Source organism: Uloborus diversus, chromosome 8, assembly GCF_026930045.1.
Source record: "Uloborus diversus isolate 005 chromosome 8, Udiv.v.3.1, whole genome shotgun sequence".
Classification (NCBI taxonomy): Eukaryota; Metazoa; Arthropoda; class Arachnida; order Araneae; family Uloboridae; genus Uloborus; species Uloborus diversus.
This window is the reverse complement of record NC_072738.1, coordinates 149,006,089-149,023,522: the sequence shown is the minus strand read 5'-3', so window position 1 is coordinate 149,023,522 and position 17,434 is coordinate 149,006,089. Positions and strand designations below refer to the sequence as shown.

Below are 17,434 nucleotides of genomic sequence, written 5' to 3'. Positions count from 1 at the left end.
AGTCAGAAAGAAAACATTTTATGAAAGTCTCCAATCCAGTCTTCGTACCTCAAAATTCGCGAAAGCTACTTAAGAAGTGATAAATATTCTGAATGTAATCTTGAGCCTGCTTTTACTGAATAACTTGTAATAGTCAATAAATGTACAAGTTCAGATTCACAGAGCCATATTTGCTAACTGAAAAGATTCACAAGAAGTTGACATACATAATGACAAAAGTAGTTTTTTTTTTTGGGAACAAATGGATTATTGTTGAAATTAGAATTTAAATTTAGAGAAGGGATATTATTCAGATATGATTGCAATTTCATAAAAAATAACCTGTAAATTTCAAAGAGCTAATCGGGGGAGGGGGGATACTTTTCAAAGCTAAGACCCCTTTTACTTAAATATACATGTGTACAACAATTACTTTTGATATACATACAATTTATTTCTTATGTTAAAATAATTTATGAAGTCAAAATATTATACAGATAAATACCAGGCCCAGTGCCTGTTGATAACCAGAAACAGGCAACGGGCCTAGCTAGGCTAGTCAATTTATTGGACCCCAATGAAGATCAATGACCCTCCTTAAGCAATCTACCCCTTTACTGATTAGTCTATTCAGGTAAGCTGTTCCAAGTGTCCACAGCTCAACAAAAGTAGTAACTTTGAACATTTGAGGTAAAGGGGGGAAATTGGAAGTAGGGAGGTGAAAGCATAACAAACACTACTGGATTTCCAGTGAATAATCAAAACACAATTACCCCTGTTACCTACCTTAATTATTTTAACAGACATAAAGAAAATGATGTTCTTATAAATTCAGTTTTACAAAATTGTATAGCTCAACTTCATCTTTAAAATACAAACTTTAAGTTAAAATGTTAGGTGCTCAGTTAATTAAATTTAAAATTTTTTCAAAAAATCTGTAATAACCAAGAATTAGCTAATGATAAATTAAAATTAAAACTGCAAAATTAAATAAGTATATATGTAATTAAAAAGTAATTAATTTTTTAGTGTTTAAAAATAATATAAAACAAGCTAATCTGATGTAGCATGTGTCAAAATAATTTTTAATTGCAAAAATAAAATATTTACAAGATGCTGAAGGGTTGAAACCTCAAACAAGGGAAGAAAATTTTCATGAATTAAGTTCAATTTTGGCATGTTTCTCATAAAATAAATGCATTTATTTTTTACTAAAATGAAACATAAAATATGCTAATCTAAGACAGCATACATATGAAAATTACATCTTATTAGCCAAAATGTTTAAATTTTTGCAAGATGCAAAAAGATTGAAATTTCAAACATGAGAAGCAATTTTCTGTAAATTCTGAGTAAGTTCAACGTTGGCATGTTTTCCATAAAATAAATTTATTAGATTTTTACTAAAATTAAATATAAAATATGCTAATCTGAGGTAGCATATGCGAAAATAACATTTGATTAGCCAAAATATTTAAATATTTACAGGAGGCAAAAAGATTGAAATTTAAAAAAAAAAAAAAAAAAAAAATCCTCAAAATTCGGGTAAGTTTAATGTTGTTATGGTTTCCAAAATAATTCCTTTTTAAGACATCGAAATTAATTTAAAAATAAACTAATCTGAGGTATCATATGTCAAAATAGATTCCAATTGAAAAAAAATTTAAAATATTTACAAGATGCAAAAGGATTGAAATCCCAAACATGGAAGCGATTTTTCGCGATGTTGCAAATAGAACGCATATTCGGAAAATTGCATTAGTAAAATACATTTTAAAAAGTTTTAAGCCCAATCCGATGATTTTTGAAAGAATTTAAGCACTAAGAAACTTTTTCAAAGTTTGAAAACGTTTTCAATGTTTTCAAGTAAATAAAAAAAATGAACTTTTTTTTTCAGCACTTCCAACTGAAATATTAGTGACTAATTCCACCTTGTATTCAGTAAATTACAATGGCGGTGTATTTCATGTAATTCCACCTTGGTATGAAATAAACCAAACCTAAAAATCTTATTAGCCACCACTGTCACCAAGTTTTTAAGTACAAAAAGTAAAAAACGGGAGGGGGGAGGTCAATTTTTACTACTTTCAGAAAAAATAAATAAATAGAACCTTGCCCTTTTTTACAAAAACATGTTTTTTGGAAAATGTAAGTTTCAATAGGTTTTTGAATTGTTTCAAAATAAATAAATGAGAATTCCGCAAGAAACTGCATTTTAGATGAAATAGTTTTTTTTTAAGTTCATAGCAAAACCTCCAAAACAATGAGGATCAAATGCAATTGTACAAATAAAATTTCACTCTTCAAAAAACTAATTAATTAAGAGAAAAAAAACCATGATTTATGACACACCCCCTTTATGTTATTTTCAATAGTTTGCTTTGAGATAAGCATCTAAAATTCTGTTTACGGAAAATTAGGCATTTAACAGTCTTGTCTACTTCGATCTTGAGAATGACCAAACATGGCGACTACGCGAAAAATTTACGACAATAGATTTTTTAATTTGATGCATGAAAGTAATTGTAATTCTGGCACATTTAGCGGTATTTTCAATATTTTTCATAGCAATTAACTTCCAATTCCGTTTTTGAAAACTTAGGCACTTAAAAGTCTTGTCTACTTCCATCTAGGGAATGACCAAAAATGGCGACTATACCGATCCAGATTTTAACTAGTAGTATAAAAATAATTTAAAAAAAAAACCTCATAAAACAATTTAGTGGAAATGCAATAGTTTTTAGCACATTAGGGACCAAAGCAATGAGGATAAGATGAAATTTTAAAAATATTAAGTTTTTCATTTCTCTAGAAAACATTAAAATAATAATAATTAAAAAAAAAAAGATTTGCAGCACATTTTGCATTATTTTCATTAGTTTGCAGTAAATAAATATCCAATTGTGCTTTGTTCTTATAAACTTAGACACTTAAGCATCTTGTCCGATTCCATCTCGTGAATGACCAAATATGGCGACTAAGTTTCAAACGTAGCTGCTGGTCCGAAGGTCCGGTTTGCTATATTTATTTTATGATGTGAAATTTGGTGAATGAGCTGCTTTTGAGATGTGGAAATTTGTGAATGGGGCCGCTTTTACGATGCGGAATTCTGTGAAGGGGCCGCAAAGCGGACCCAATTTGGGTCTGTATTGACCCCAAAGTATGCATGTTTTTCGACTTCCTCGATTCCTTTAAAATCGGGAACAGCTTTGCGTATTCTTTTTTGAAAACAAACTTGGTTGTGGGGTGTCTACGGAGGCATTATTATTGCAATGAACGTTTAGTTAACACACGAAACTACATTCCGCACAATCGAAACCAAAACAATCGAAATTGAGCTAACTCTACGAAGTTCCGTTAAAAAAAAGAAAAGAAAAATCGCACGTGTGGAGACTTGAAACGGTAGTTAGCCGGCGAGTTCTTCCTAGAACGACGTCGTCAAAACCTACACAGCGCATGCGCTCATCACGATCGCCCAAGTTTAGCGAAGACTGGGGACTTGCGCAAGAGCTGCATGTGCGCAGAATTGAACTGTGCAGACGAGCTAAAGTCGGGTCGAAAGTTTCGCGCTCCGCTCAGGAAGAAACACGGAAGGAAAGATAAAATGGCGCCTGCGCTGGGCTCGCGGAAAAGCGGAAAAGGCAGTAGCTAAAAATCGGGGGGAAAATGAAAAAAAAAAAAATTGGAAGCGGAAACTGAAAATATAGGAAAATATAGGAATTATAGGAAAATAGGAACTTTTTCAAAAATATAGGAATATAGGAACGCTGCGATGCCTGCTTATTGCATTTAAGCTTATTTTTGGGGTTTTCACTTATGCGCGAATCTCACTTGTGCACGAAAATTTCGATGTCCCCTTTGGTCGGGTATAAGTGAGAGGTAACTGTATTTTAATTAATACAGGCCTGTGCCCAGAATTTCATAAAGGGCCTTAATACTTTTTGCTCCTAATCCATATTGTCAGGAAAACAAAAGTTTGTCAAACAATTCTTTTCGGTTTAATATCCACATGCGACAACAGTGTTCCTTTATTTTACAGCTTCCTTTGAATCAAACCTTTTCATTTATTCACTATAATTTACATTGCAAAAAGTTTTTGAACATTCTCCAGACTAATACGGACCTAGCTCGCAACAACTTTCATTTGTTTTGGCATCTAAAGTCTTTCCTTGGCAGTCGATGGCACAACATCAATAATGAGCTCTGAGAACATGTCACCCCATGGTTAACACAAGCGGCAACTTTCTACGAATAGATATACAAAAACATGTACCGCGCTATGACAAATGTTTGGAAAATCACTGGAGCAAAGTCGAAAAATAGCGTAAGGCTGGTAGATTTTGTGCGATAAATTTTTTTGCTCTATCTGTACTTTTTTTTTTTTAATTTCAAAATGGTACTTAATTTTAAAACATCTCTCTTAACATGTTTATCAGTCAAAATTTCTTTATATTCATTTTATCAGATAACAAAAATATGACACTGCTGCTTTCATTAATTTAAAGATGTTCAAAGAATGTTTCATACATTTTTTTTAAATAGCTTCATTTTAAAACAACTACAGTTGTTCATAGATAATATTCTACACATAAAATAATGTAACTTATTTATTTCTTATCAACTTTCAAATTAAATATATTATTAATCATTGAACTGTTTCTGGTTTAAAACACACAAACTTTTAAATTAAACATAAATTTCTACAATGTTTTACTATAAGGTAACAATGGTACATAACTTTAAAAACGCTATGTTTTCTAGTAACTGTAATTCACCTCGTAAATTACTGTAACCCGATTCGGCCGAACCACAGGTTGCAATTCGGGCAGGCCAAAGCTTTGCTGGTACTATACATAAATCAACAGTGCGATTGGGTACAGAATGATCAGTGGCATTCTGATATCAAAAAAAAAAAAAGACAAATAACTAAATAAATTTTAAAATGAACTATAGATTAAAAAATAATAAACTTAACAAAACAACTCAATTTAAGAAAAAATTTTGATTAAAAATTCAAACTGAATATTACTTTTACACCATAAACATCATAAAAATCAAAATAAAGCATACCTTTTGTAGAAAAGAATCATATACTTCAGAAAGAACAGTAAGGAACACTGCATCTATTGTTTCTGGTGATAAATACAAATTTATCTTATCAGCAATATATAGTCGAAGTGAAGTAAAATTACTTTTCAAGAACATGACTAGAGAATACAAGACTGTTTCTTTTTTGCAAGGAGAAGTAGCTTGATTCAAGATGCTATCACTATCAGTTTTTTTCCATGAGACATTTGGTTCAAACTAAAAAACAGAATAAAATGCAATGTTAGACTATGCTTTTATGTTTACTACATCAAACAGCACTAAACTCCAAGAAAAGAAAAAAAAGAAAAAGAAAGAAAATAAAAGCAAAAAAAAAAAAAAAAAACTAAGAAAAGAAAAGAATGAGTGAGATAGTAGTAAAGAAAAGTAGAGAATTATTATTTGCAGCACATCGACACAACACTTCAGAATGTAAATTGCACATACACATATTAATAATGTTAAAAGTTCACCTTTATTAATAATGTTAAGTTTTTCATGGAAAACGGACTTGGTCGTTACAAAAAACAGCAATTTTACTCACAAATAGTAAACTTACAATAAAAACTGTGAAATAAATACAATAATTTCAATGGTCTAAAATACTTTGCTATTTCAAATAAAGTAGCACAAATAAAACCAGAAGAATAAAACATTAGTTAGAACTTTTTCCACAGAATCCAACCCGAAACCCAACACAAAATTACAACTAACTCAAAACCACACTCACTGGCCAATGAATTAGAAACCCAAGATCAATATTTTATTGGACCACCTTTTGCACAGATAACTGCTCTGATTCATTTGGGCATCGAGTCTAGAAGCTTTTACAGTGCATTTACATCTGGAGAATACCATGCAGCTTTTTAGATCTTGTAAATTAGATGGAAGAGGATAGTGCTGTCGGATGCATCTTCCCACCATATCCCACACATTTTCTCTGGGGTTAAGATCCTTGCTATGCGGTGGCCGTGGAAGGTGTTGGAAGCCCCATTGATGCTCGGGGGGACAATTTTCAACACTTACAGTTCCATGTATGGTTTTATTACTGTGCATGAAGTATCCGTTGCCATCAGGATAAAAATGCAACATTGCAGGGTGCACTTGATCTGCCAGTACATCTAGGTTTCGCATGGCTGTTTGTTTTCCCTCAAGGCACACCAGGGCCACTTCCATGACAGCAGAACATACTCCTTATCATGATACTCCCTTCAGACTCTTGCAGTGCGAGTAAGGCAAGGAGTTTCTCTCAAAGGTTTCACTGGTCCATTGGCCAGTGAGGGTAATATATCTAGAATAGTTCTTGTAGTACTCATTATCATATGTATCTGTTTATACAAGCGAAAATGCAATGACACTTGACACCTGATAGACCCTAATGTGACTTAAGAAAAAAGAAACACCATTGTTAGGTATGAATCTTTCGAAAGAAACTTGGATTTGAAACACCAACTGAAAGTAAAAATTTCACTCCATAAGCATAACACACCCATGAATTGTTCAAGGTTTGCACAAGGGCATAGGATTGCATGATTCCAAAGCAAATTTCCAAGCATTATTTTCCAAAATCGTGGCGCAAGCAGTTTGAACGAAAGTCACTTAACAATTTGGTCATGGTGAAAAATCCTACGTTAATATTGCCACCTCAGAAGTCCCTAGTGTTAACGTTAATTGATCGATCACTATGGAAAAACTCACAATAAAACAGGGATGAAGCATTCAGTCACAAGGGAAATCCATCAAACCCCCTATGTGTTGTTTGTTCTGAATAAGTCAAGCAGAGTTAAGATGTGTGTGATAACCTTAAACTAAAAAACCAAGATACTTTACAAAGTACTTTACTATTTACAGCTGTATACTTTTCAAAAGAAAAAACTTCTATAATTTAGAGAAATAGAACATGCACAAATACTCTCTTACTTGTATTATTTGTAGCAGCATCTTCCCAATTAAAATGGATGTGTTATTAGACCCCTCAGCCTCCAACTGCTTTTTGCTGCAAAAAGAAATAAAAAATTCTACGTATTATTGTTTTTATTTTATTACTACCGAGTTTATACACTATTTGCAGAATAACAATCAAAATTCTTCCAAGGTTCTTCAGGATTAAAATCAAGGATGTGATATGAATGAAATAAATCAAATCAAATTATACACAATCTTCATTATAAGGTAGAAAGATGAATGTAAAGCAATTTAATTTACAGTTTTTAACTATAATAAATTAAATTTATATTCAGTACTGTGAATAAAAGATAATAAATTTAATAGATTTATGTGTTAAGACAAAACATAAAAAATATACTTAAAATTTCCTTTATACAGAAATCTGTCAATTTCAAGGCTCAATAAATATATAAAGTGAAATCCTGTTACAACAAAATTCAAAGGACCACAAAATAAATAAAATCCAATTATACACAACTTACATTATAAGGTAGAAAGATGGATTTAAAGCTATTTAATTTACAGTTTTTAACTTTTGTAAATTAACTTCATATTTAATACTGCGAATAACAGATAACAAATTTAATAGATTTATGTATTAAGACAAAACATAAAAAATATACTTAAAATTTCCTTCATACAGAAATCTGTCAATAATTTCTAGGCTCAATAAATATATAAAGTGAAATCCTGTTATAACAAACTTCAAAGGACCACAAATTTTGTAAGTTGTAACAGAAATTTTTTTGAAATGGAATTTAAGCAACGTAATGGATATGAAATCTGGACTGAATATTTATTTCGTTGAAACCAATATTTTGCTGTATTGGTATTCATTGTAACGAGATTTCACTGTATAAGTTCTAAACTCAGAAAATATTTTAAAAAATTCTGCAAACTATGCATGTCAGGTTTTTTTTTTCTTGACACTATGCAGGAGGTTATTTAGTACAAAATTGGGTTTGTTTTTACCTTTTACAAAGTTATGAACTATAAAAAGACTTTTCATAAAATTACAAAACATAAAAATAGACCTTTCAGAAAATTCTGCTGTCCAAAAATGGAATCTAGTGATATTCAATGGTAAAATAATTCCATTTTGTTAATTCATTTCCATTAAATTTCTTTACAATTTTTATATTAGAAGAACCGGAATTTAGCAAACACAGGATTAGCAGACTTTGGAAAGCTACCTAAAATTGCAACATGGCAATAGTAAAAATTGATCAAATAACCACTGGACTTAGGGAAAATTATACACTGCCATTCAAACAATTGGCATACATGCTTGAGTATAAGTCAGGCCATTTAATACAGAAAAGAGCACTCAAAGCTAAAGGGTTAACTTGTACAAGCACTGCAAAATTTCCAAAACATTTTCCCCAAACAGTGATTGAAAAGCTGAACATCTCCCAATTTTAATTCATCCCTTTCAAATAAATACTAAATAAATAAATACTGATACATTTTGATATAATTTTTCATTATCTGACAGATAAATACCTTAATTACACTAAAAGCCCAATCATATGATAAGTGCAATAAACACTGAACATTGGGTTCGTAAATCTTCTGTGTAGTTATGATAAAATTACGAGTTTTTTTAAATATTAATAAGGCTACAGAAAGTTTTAAAGCAGAACTTTTTTAGTATCAATTCAATATAGAAACAACAATTAACAACACTCATAATCTCAAAAAGATACATTTCAAAAATTGGGATTGAAAAACGTAACCTTTTCATACACCGGGTACGGAAATTAATTACACATTTCCCTTTATTTTTGAAACAAGTTCATTATTGTGTTTTTTATTTCAAAATATTTATTTCTCCAAAAATGAGGTAAAACCTTTCCCATTTTTCTCTGAAATTCTTGGAATTTCAACTTGCCACCTGGAAATGTGTCAACGCCTAGAGAAAATTAAGTTTTGTCCCTTGATTCACAAAAATTGAAAATATTTTCTGATTTTTTTTTTTTTTTTTTAATTGCTAAGTTTTGGGTCCTGCCAAATTTAGAGTCCTGTACTGTAGTTTTTCTGAAAACTCATAAAAAGGAACTATTGCAAAAATGTCTAGAATAACCACTGATATAAACAGCAGGTTATCAATCCAAAAGTACATTTGCTGTATCTAATAAAACAAACAAGTCTACGAAATGAAATTTTTGGTCACTTGCCAAGGGAAAAAAGTTCAGTTAAGAGAGTGTTTGCCCACAATGCAACATTACATGGACTGAACATAGATCATGAATGGACTGGACAGGGAGAAAATTCTCTTTTTGGGGAGGAGCTTTCTATGACACTACCCCAATTCCGTCAATGACAAAATCAAAGACCCCGAAGAAAAAAAAATAATGAAATTCAATGGCTCTCTACGGTTTTCCAAGTAGCATTCACATCCTGTACTTATTATGAGCATGAACAGCGATTTCTAGTTAACAAAGAAGAACATTGAAAAATACACAGAAATATAGCCGAGAACAATAAAAATAAATGCCATTATATCTAACATTCAACTCAGGATTTCACCGAGAGTTTTCTGTGCCAACGTTAAATTTTATTGAGTTGAATAGTGACAAACGTTGAACATCTCACTAATTTTTTTTTTAAATTCCATCAGATGTAAACCGATTTCATCTTAACGGAAGAGAAACAAAAAGCTGAAAATTCAATCTTTCAAGCAAATTAATTTTTTACAACAGGTTTTAAAGTTACAACTAGTAGCATTTACCAGGATTCATACATAATTTTTAAAAATAAACTTAGACCTTTTTTAACTAAAATGGAAGGCAGTACAAGAAATAAACATAATATGAAGACATATTACTCACCAAAGTATACTGAGCAAATGAAACATGCGTTCCTTTTTTTGCAAAGAGTTATTTGAATGAACATGCATATACAACAATGGGAACAGGTCTAAAACAGCTTGACATACATCTTGTAATTGGCTGAACTGATTCAAAAGCAGTCTGCATTTAAAAGAAAAATTACACACTTTAGAAGCATGGGAATTTTTACTCAATCATGGCAAAAAAAAAAAAAAAAATTGTTTTAGACATTTTAAAGTTTTTCACAAGAAATGTAGTTTTGGAAAACTGATTGTTATTATTCTTTGGAAATACTTTTTTTTTTCCAACTTCTATATTTTGTAGTTAATTACTTAGTGTTACCAAAAGTTAGTTGTACATGAGTTTCAGACATTCTTTTCAGACTTTTTATTTTCAATATATTTCATACAAAAAAAAAAAAAATAATAATAAGAAATTGGAACAACTTAATAGTTATACAAATTTGTTTTCACTAGAAGAAAGAATCAATGAAACAGTTACCAAAATGTATGATGTTTTGATAATAAATACATTAATCAAGTCTTTTTAATTCAACTAAGTGCAGGCAGCATATTTGCATGCTTACCCTATTACCCCGCATAATCCGGCATGCCAGAAAAAAACGAGGTTGACCAGCATGCCGGATAATTTGAGGCTTATTTTTCAACAAAACAAAAGTAAATTTCCGCATTCAGGTTCAATCAGAAAGCAAACCACTGTAAGGAAAAAAAATAAATAAATCTCAAAAGTAACCTTCTTTCAAAAAAAAAAAAATGTGTATTGCATATAATATGTGCCTGTTATTTATGGTAGGTCATTATTAATGGATTTAGTTATATGGCAATAAAGTAATCAATTCTGAAGCAATTACGGTCACTGGGATTTGTTCATAATTTTTTTAAATAAATTATTTTGTGTTCCTTTTTGAGAGGTAAGTTTAATTTTTCTTTATTCAATAGTTATGGTAAAATTTTTAGCACTGGTTTAGGGGCGGTAACTTACTGCTTTAATGCTTGCTTACTTACTTAGTTCTAATTTATTTTTTATAAAATTATTCACTATTTAAACAATATTTTTCTTGTTAAAATAACAAATGACATTGTTTATAAATATTTTTTACGAAATTAAACTGTTTATGAATACTAATAAGATATGCATAGAACTTATATTAATTTTAAAGCAGAACATATATTTTTTATAGTACTATTTTTTTCCCCCCAAACCTTGATTTTTCCGGCATGCCGGAAAGGACCAGGCAAGTGTTATTGAAAAGCTGGTGACCTTCGAATTTTGCAGCATGGCGGATAATACAGTAGTTTTTTGAAAACCTTAGTTTTTTCAAGCTTTATTGCATTATTTGTTTATTATTAAAAGAAAGGCTTTAAGAAAGGCAGTACAACCTTTGCATTTCAGTAATGCACAAATTTTACAGATTTCTGGGCCTTATTTTTCTTTTACAGTAGGAAGAGAGTCCCTTGACTTTAGACATCTATCTTTCTTAATTTTTTTAATAATTAGATAAAATTAAATTATTAATATCTCCATGAACTAAATATATCTTTGGTAAGCATTAAGGCTAAATTTCTCAGATGGTGTTGGCTTGTATTAACTTTGATACAGCTGGATAGAAATTTTCAAATGGGTAAGGCAAACAGATGAACAAAGACGTCACAAGCAAAAAATAAAGTATGGGTTGAAAACAATAGTCAACAAAAAGTTATTTATGTCTAAGAGAGAGAATTGAATAGACAAAAATTAGTGAGTGTTGTGGAAGCAGATCCAATTGGGTTCTGAAATGAGTAAAAAATCATGACTGGAGCGTAAAAGTGCAATAGTAGCTGAAATATGTAAATTTTACACTTAAGTGTAAAAGTTGGCAGGTATGCAATGCTAATTGAATCTCTCTGCTAATTAAGTCTTACTAGAAACTGAGAAAAGGTTAAATGAGATCTTTGGAAAATATGGAATTTTTTGATAGCTTGGACTGCTGCCTAATTCCAAACTGACACACATACAAACATACACATGCTTGTTTAAAGCATTCCCACTATTAGGTGTTCACAGTGCAGACTACCATTGAAATTAAAAGGAGGATTGCTTTTAGAGAGTTTTTGATCTTCTTTCGAAGGGGGGGGGGGTCGCTCTTGGGGAGGATGCTCCGTAGCAACTGAGGGGGCATGATTGGGGGAAGGGAGCATCAACTGAGGCTGAAACATCCTTCTTTTAACCCCCTGGTTAACAAGAATGATGTTAAAAAAGAGTGGAAGTCACTTCTAGGAAAAAAATCAAAATACAATTTAAAAATTATAAATAAAATTTTATACCTCAATGTACACAAAATTTTATCTATGTAATCATCAGATAGTTTGTTACTTAATAGAATGCACTTCAGGAACTTGATTACCTGTAAAAGGAAAAGTGACTTCTAAATACAATTATTTGAAATGAAATTTGTATGCAATGATTCCAATACTTAGCATTCTAAAGATGTTACTTAATTGACATGCAACAACATAAGACACCAAAATCTTATTTAGCAACCTTCATCTATGAAATAAAAATTTCTTTTGGGAAGAAAAAAAAAGTCCATGATAATTTAGTTGAAACATAAAAATTACTGCAGATTATAGGCCAAAAGAATATCTACAGAACTCATCAATGAGAATCCTCCAATTTTTTTCCATATTAGAATTTTTTGTACTTCTAACTTTCAAGATGATCATCAGATAGTTTAAAAAAAAAAAAAAAACATGAACGCAAGAAGCAAGAGCAACAGTTTCAATTATGATTCTTGATCTCTAGTTTCTTCAATAGTCCTCTAATAGTCCATTTCCACATCCCACGAAAAGTCTCATTACATGGATGAGGTCAAAATCCAGTGATAAAATTTGCCTTCATGAAAATGAACAAAAATGAACTAGCACATGATGAGAAACTTTGCAATGGTTACAGAAATAAGGTGCCCATTGATCTGGTGATCCAAAACTCTAGTATATTTCCAGTACTTCCATTGAGAAATTTTTTTAAATTTTCAAGGCCATCTCTAACAAACAAATGAAAAACCAAATCAGAAATTTCAACAGGGTTTAAGCTGGGTTCAAAAGTTCTTTAGCATAAAAGCTAAAATTGATGGAAAAATGTTAGCAAAATGCTAAAATGTTACACATTCTCATATATTTATAGATGCCTCAGTGTGTTTCATCTCCAGTTGAAAATAAAATTCATATTTCATTTGTGACATCCTTGAAGAAATAAGTACAACAGCAGTTCTTTTTAAACATAAAATAAAAAAAGAAAACATGATTGGTGTTTAGAACGTTGCAGTTCCCTCCTCCTAATAAAGCAGTTTTTGGGGGGGGGGGGACATAATGCTGGATAAGACTAATAGTTATTGAACTGAATTGTAGTTTAAACATCTCAGCTAAGATTTAAAAAAGATTAAGGTGATTATCGCCATGCACGCTTCCTCTCTAGGATCATACATTTCTTCTTTATTTAAAAAACTAATTTATTTTTTATTTGAGCAAAAAAGCAAAAATGCATTGCTTTATTTTCGCAATTCAGATAGTGTTTTCGCATTATGTGAAAAATGCGACCGTAGCGGAAACCCTGAATTTCAATCAAAGAAAATGTGTTATTTAGTAGTGCAGTGTACTGTTATAATTGATTTTTTTCCATATATTATCTTTTGATAAACCATTATACTTACATATTATGTCATTATACCCTATACCTACTTTTTAGTTGAAACATTATGCAGGATTTAGTTCATAGATCTCTATTAAACATTTAGTGGCCTCCAAACATGTTTCTCTTTACTTTTTTTATCTTTTTTTTTTTTTTTTTTTTGAGAGCATGAAATGTTAGCAGATGGAATTGAAATAGTATCATTGTGTCACATTAATACTTAAAAATTGCATTGTCATATTTACCAGATGAACATCTGAAGCTCTTTGTAAGACCTGATCATTTTCGGGCAATCGAGAAAAAAGTTTAACAATCATCTCTTCTTGAAAGCTTCTAAATAAAGAACTATTATCATTGAGAAGCTGAGATATTTCAGCAAGAAAATCCAGACATTGTAACTGCAGCTGCAGCTTCTCAGGTAATGTTTTTGTATCCATAAAGCTTAAGGAATCTAAAGAAAAAAAGGAAAAAAATAACATGTAAAAGCAATCATTTCGTAAAATATTTTCCAGCAAGCATGCATGCATTTAGTTGTCAGATGCATGTGGTTAGCACCAAAATGCTATAACTTCAAGGACTCGGAATCTGTACTATTAAAACCTGTGTCTGTCTACCAAGTCAACACTCTTGGTTACAAGACATCCAGGGAAAGCCATTCGACCCTGTCTCAGCCCTCTAAACCTTTAGGGACCGGAGATAAGGGGCTGGACATTCAGAGGTCAAATCATTTAAATCATCAATTGTTACCCACCGCAGACGGCATTGAGCAGGTGGCAAAGGAGGGTTTACGAGCAAAGCGAGCAGGGGACCGAGTCCCCTAGTAATTTATTAATATTTTACAGACATATATGATACCTTTGTCTTCTAATTTAGTTTCGAAGTTTATGCATTCATCATCCATTTCATCAAACCCATCTCTACTGTTGGAACCGCTGCGATTATCTACATCAAAAGATATATCCTCTTCCATATCAAAGTTTTCAAATGTGGGATTCAGTTCAATAGAAGGCTAAAATAACAAATAAATATAATTGAGGAAAAAATGAAACCAAGAACAAAATCTATAAAATAGGTAAACACAACAAAAAATACCCATTAGCCTTAAATTTTTCTAAAATGCATGGTTTTTCAAAATAGTCAATAGGTTTTTAAAAGGTAAATTAATATAAGAATACAGAGCATATGCAGTATTTGTTATGAGCAAATAGTACATAGGAATAGGAACAGTAAGAAAAAATAATCTTGGATTTAATGCCAAAAGCAATATTTTCCGCAAGATATTAAGTTTTCTTTCATTTTTTCTTTTTGACTTTGGTAAAAAGAAAGGCAAAAAATAGATTTTTTTAAAAAAAACTCTACAAACAACAGTAAGTCCACATAGTAATGTGAACATTTTTCAAATTATTCCTACCCTGTGCAGAACTACTGAAAGTAGCTAACTTGTACAGAAAGAAGGAGTTGAAAATCATTGAAAATGTTAGAACATATCGAAAACAATGTTTGTTGAAGCTGTTTTAGCATCCCTGAAATTGTCAAATATGACAGTGTTTCGATCACAGGTTTTAGGACATAAAACAAAACAAAGAAGCAGAAAAACTAAACAAATGGTGATTTTTAGGAATTACATTTTACATACACATAAAATGCAACAATTAATACTTATTTGAATGAGTTATAAAAGAATCAAAGACATAAAATCTGGAAAAAATAATCTAAAATTAAATTAAATATTCTTTTGAAGTAAATTTTGCAAACATCAGCAAGGTGATTTTGTAGACCATATAATTTATTCGGTGATTGTAGAAAAAAAATAAAAGCAAAAGAACCATTTTTCTTGAGAAAGGAAACATTTTTATAGAGCATTAAACACAAATATGATAAGAACATAAATTACTTCAGCATTGCAGTTGTCTAAACTGAATGATAAAATGCTTTCAAAGAGATTCTGGGGTATGCAAGAAATAGCCACTTCAAGGAATGGTTCAAGAGATTGTGTATTGTACACTTGGCACTTTGACTTGAAAACTGCAGTAATTCGACAAATAAAATCCGTCAGCATCAAAATTGTTTCTTTCTCGCTTAAGTCAATTTTCAGCTTAGTTGGCATTTCTCCAACAGCATTTAATGTCTTCTACATTTCAAATAGAAAAAAAAAACATATTTTAATTTTGTATAACACACTTAAGAACTGTGAAACATACATATGTTAAACAATAAATGATTCTATGCAGTGTAATTATGTTTCATTTGCAAAAAAAAGAAAAAAAGACCCTCAGTAACTTAAGTACCACTTCATGCAGTAGGAAAATTTCATTTACACAAGGTCCATACATAAAATTGGAAATTGCTTTCAAAAAACATTCAAGGACTTTTTAAGGATATAATAACCTTTTACAAGGACTAGTTAAGACTTTTAGAACGTATTTAACTCTTTTATAATAAAAAAATAAGAATCGATTCGGTTGAAGTTCATATTAAAGTTTTCTGATTAGCCAAAATCTTTTACATCACACAATGAAGCTTCAAAAAATCAAATCAATAAAGAGCAATTTTACTATCACTGACCTCAAATAACAATAAAAGAGTAATATTTAAAAATTAAACACTAGTGTAGTATCTGCAGAAGGGAATTATGGGACAGAATGGGACTATCACTTTTTTTTTTCCCCTGTACGATTGAATTGAATGTGAGATTTTTGCTTAAGACATTTCAGACTTGCTTTAAGACAGGCTTCGTGTTTGAAATAATTGTGTTAATAATTTTTTTTCCAAAAAAAGAAATTAAGCTTATTGGTTTCATTTATTTTCCTTTTAAACTAAAGTTAAAAATATATTTTGTGACCATGGGCGCCCATATGCAAAATTGTAAGGGGGGGGGGGGGTGGCTCAGATATTTTAACCATGGTTTAGCAGGATATTTTCTCCATGGAAGCAGATTTCAGGACAGATTAGAGCCATTAAAATTTGACATTTTTAATAACTCATTCATTAATGGCTGGAGAAGAACTGTTTTTACATTTTTGCAAAGAAAAATGTACTAAAAGCAAAGAATTTCTAAGGGGGGACATGAGCCCCCCTTGCCCCCTATATGGGCGCCCTTGTTTGTGACTGTGGGAAAAAATTAGCATTTTTAATCATATTTTACCTAAACAAGTTTTGAAGGCAAAACGAAAAAAAAAACATAACCAAAAATAATTTACTACAGATCTTACAGTGGCTTTGAAAAAAAATATCAGCACACTTTAGATATTCTTTAAAGAGTGTAGTGTGTTTATATATATATATATATATATATATATATATATATATATATATATATATATATATATATATATATATATATATATATATATATATATATCTGACTTTGCATTAGCTCCATATAATAAAAGGTTTTAATAGTTCTATTAAATCAATTTAAAAATTTGTTTCTCACTGAAGTGGAAACAGGTAGAAGTTCCTTTTGCGGCTAAACATAGTTTAGAAAAGAAATGATCTTAAAATGCACATACCATTAAATGAGAAGTGAAAAAATTTGATTTTAAATTACACTGCTCGATAATTCCTTCAAAGTAGAACGTCTGTAACATCTCAAACAGTAGACAAGCATACTTAATAAGTGTGCATGGTGTAGAAACCTATAAGAAAAGGTTGTGTTCAGTACTGATCACAGAAGAGGAATAGATAACACATTCTAAAGGGGAAATATAGTATACAATTTTTGCAGAACTTTTATGCATTATTCATTCCGTTCATGCAAGAGGAAAGATTTGGTCAAATATTATATTATTAGTTGCAAGTAACAATATTCAGTCAAGTAAATACTCAGCCAGCATCAGTTACCTGGATATTATTAATCAATGCCTCAAAAATACCACTAGAACTACTTGAGAAAAACTGCAAAA

The 17,434-nt window shown here is 30.7% G+C and overlaps 1 protein-coding gene across 1 annotated transcript in view; it reads right to left on the bottom strand.

Moving 5' to 3' along the window:
• LOC129228679 (serine-protein kinase ATM-like) overlaps positions 1-17,434 on the bottom strand; it is a 127,410-nt gene that overhangs the window by 96,975 nt on the left and 13,001 nt on the right. The window contains exons 6-13 of the mRNA XM_054863362.1: positions 17,042-17,167; positions 15,424-15,660; positions 14,385-14,538; positions 13,775-13,980; positions 12,167-12,246; positions 9,843-9,983; positions 6,985-7,060; positions 5,050-5,283 (exon numbers count right to left, since the gene is read on the bottom strand). Coding sequence (XP_054719337.1) covers positions 5,050-5,283; positions 6,985-7,060; positions 9,843-9,983; positions 12,167-12,246; positions 13,775-13,980; positions 14,385-14,538; positions 15,424-15,660; positions 17,042-17,167 — 1,254 coding nt within the window. The remainder of the gene's footprint in view (positions 1-5,049; positions 5,284-6,984; positions 7,061-9,842; positions 9,984-12,166; positions 12,247-13,774; positions 13,981-14,384; positions 14,539-15,423; positions 15,661-17,041; positions 17,168-17,434) is intronic.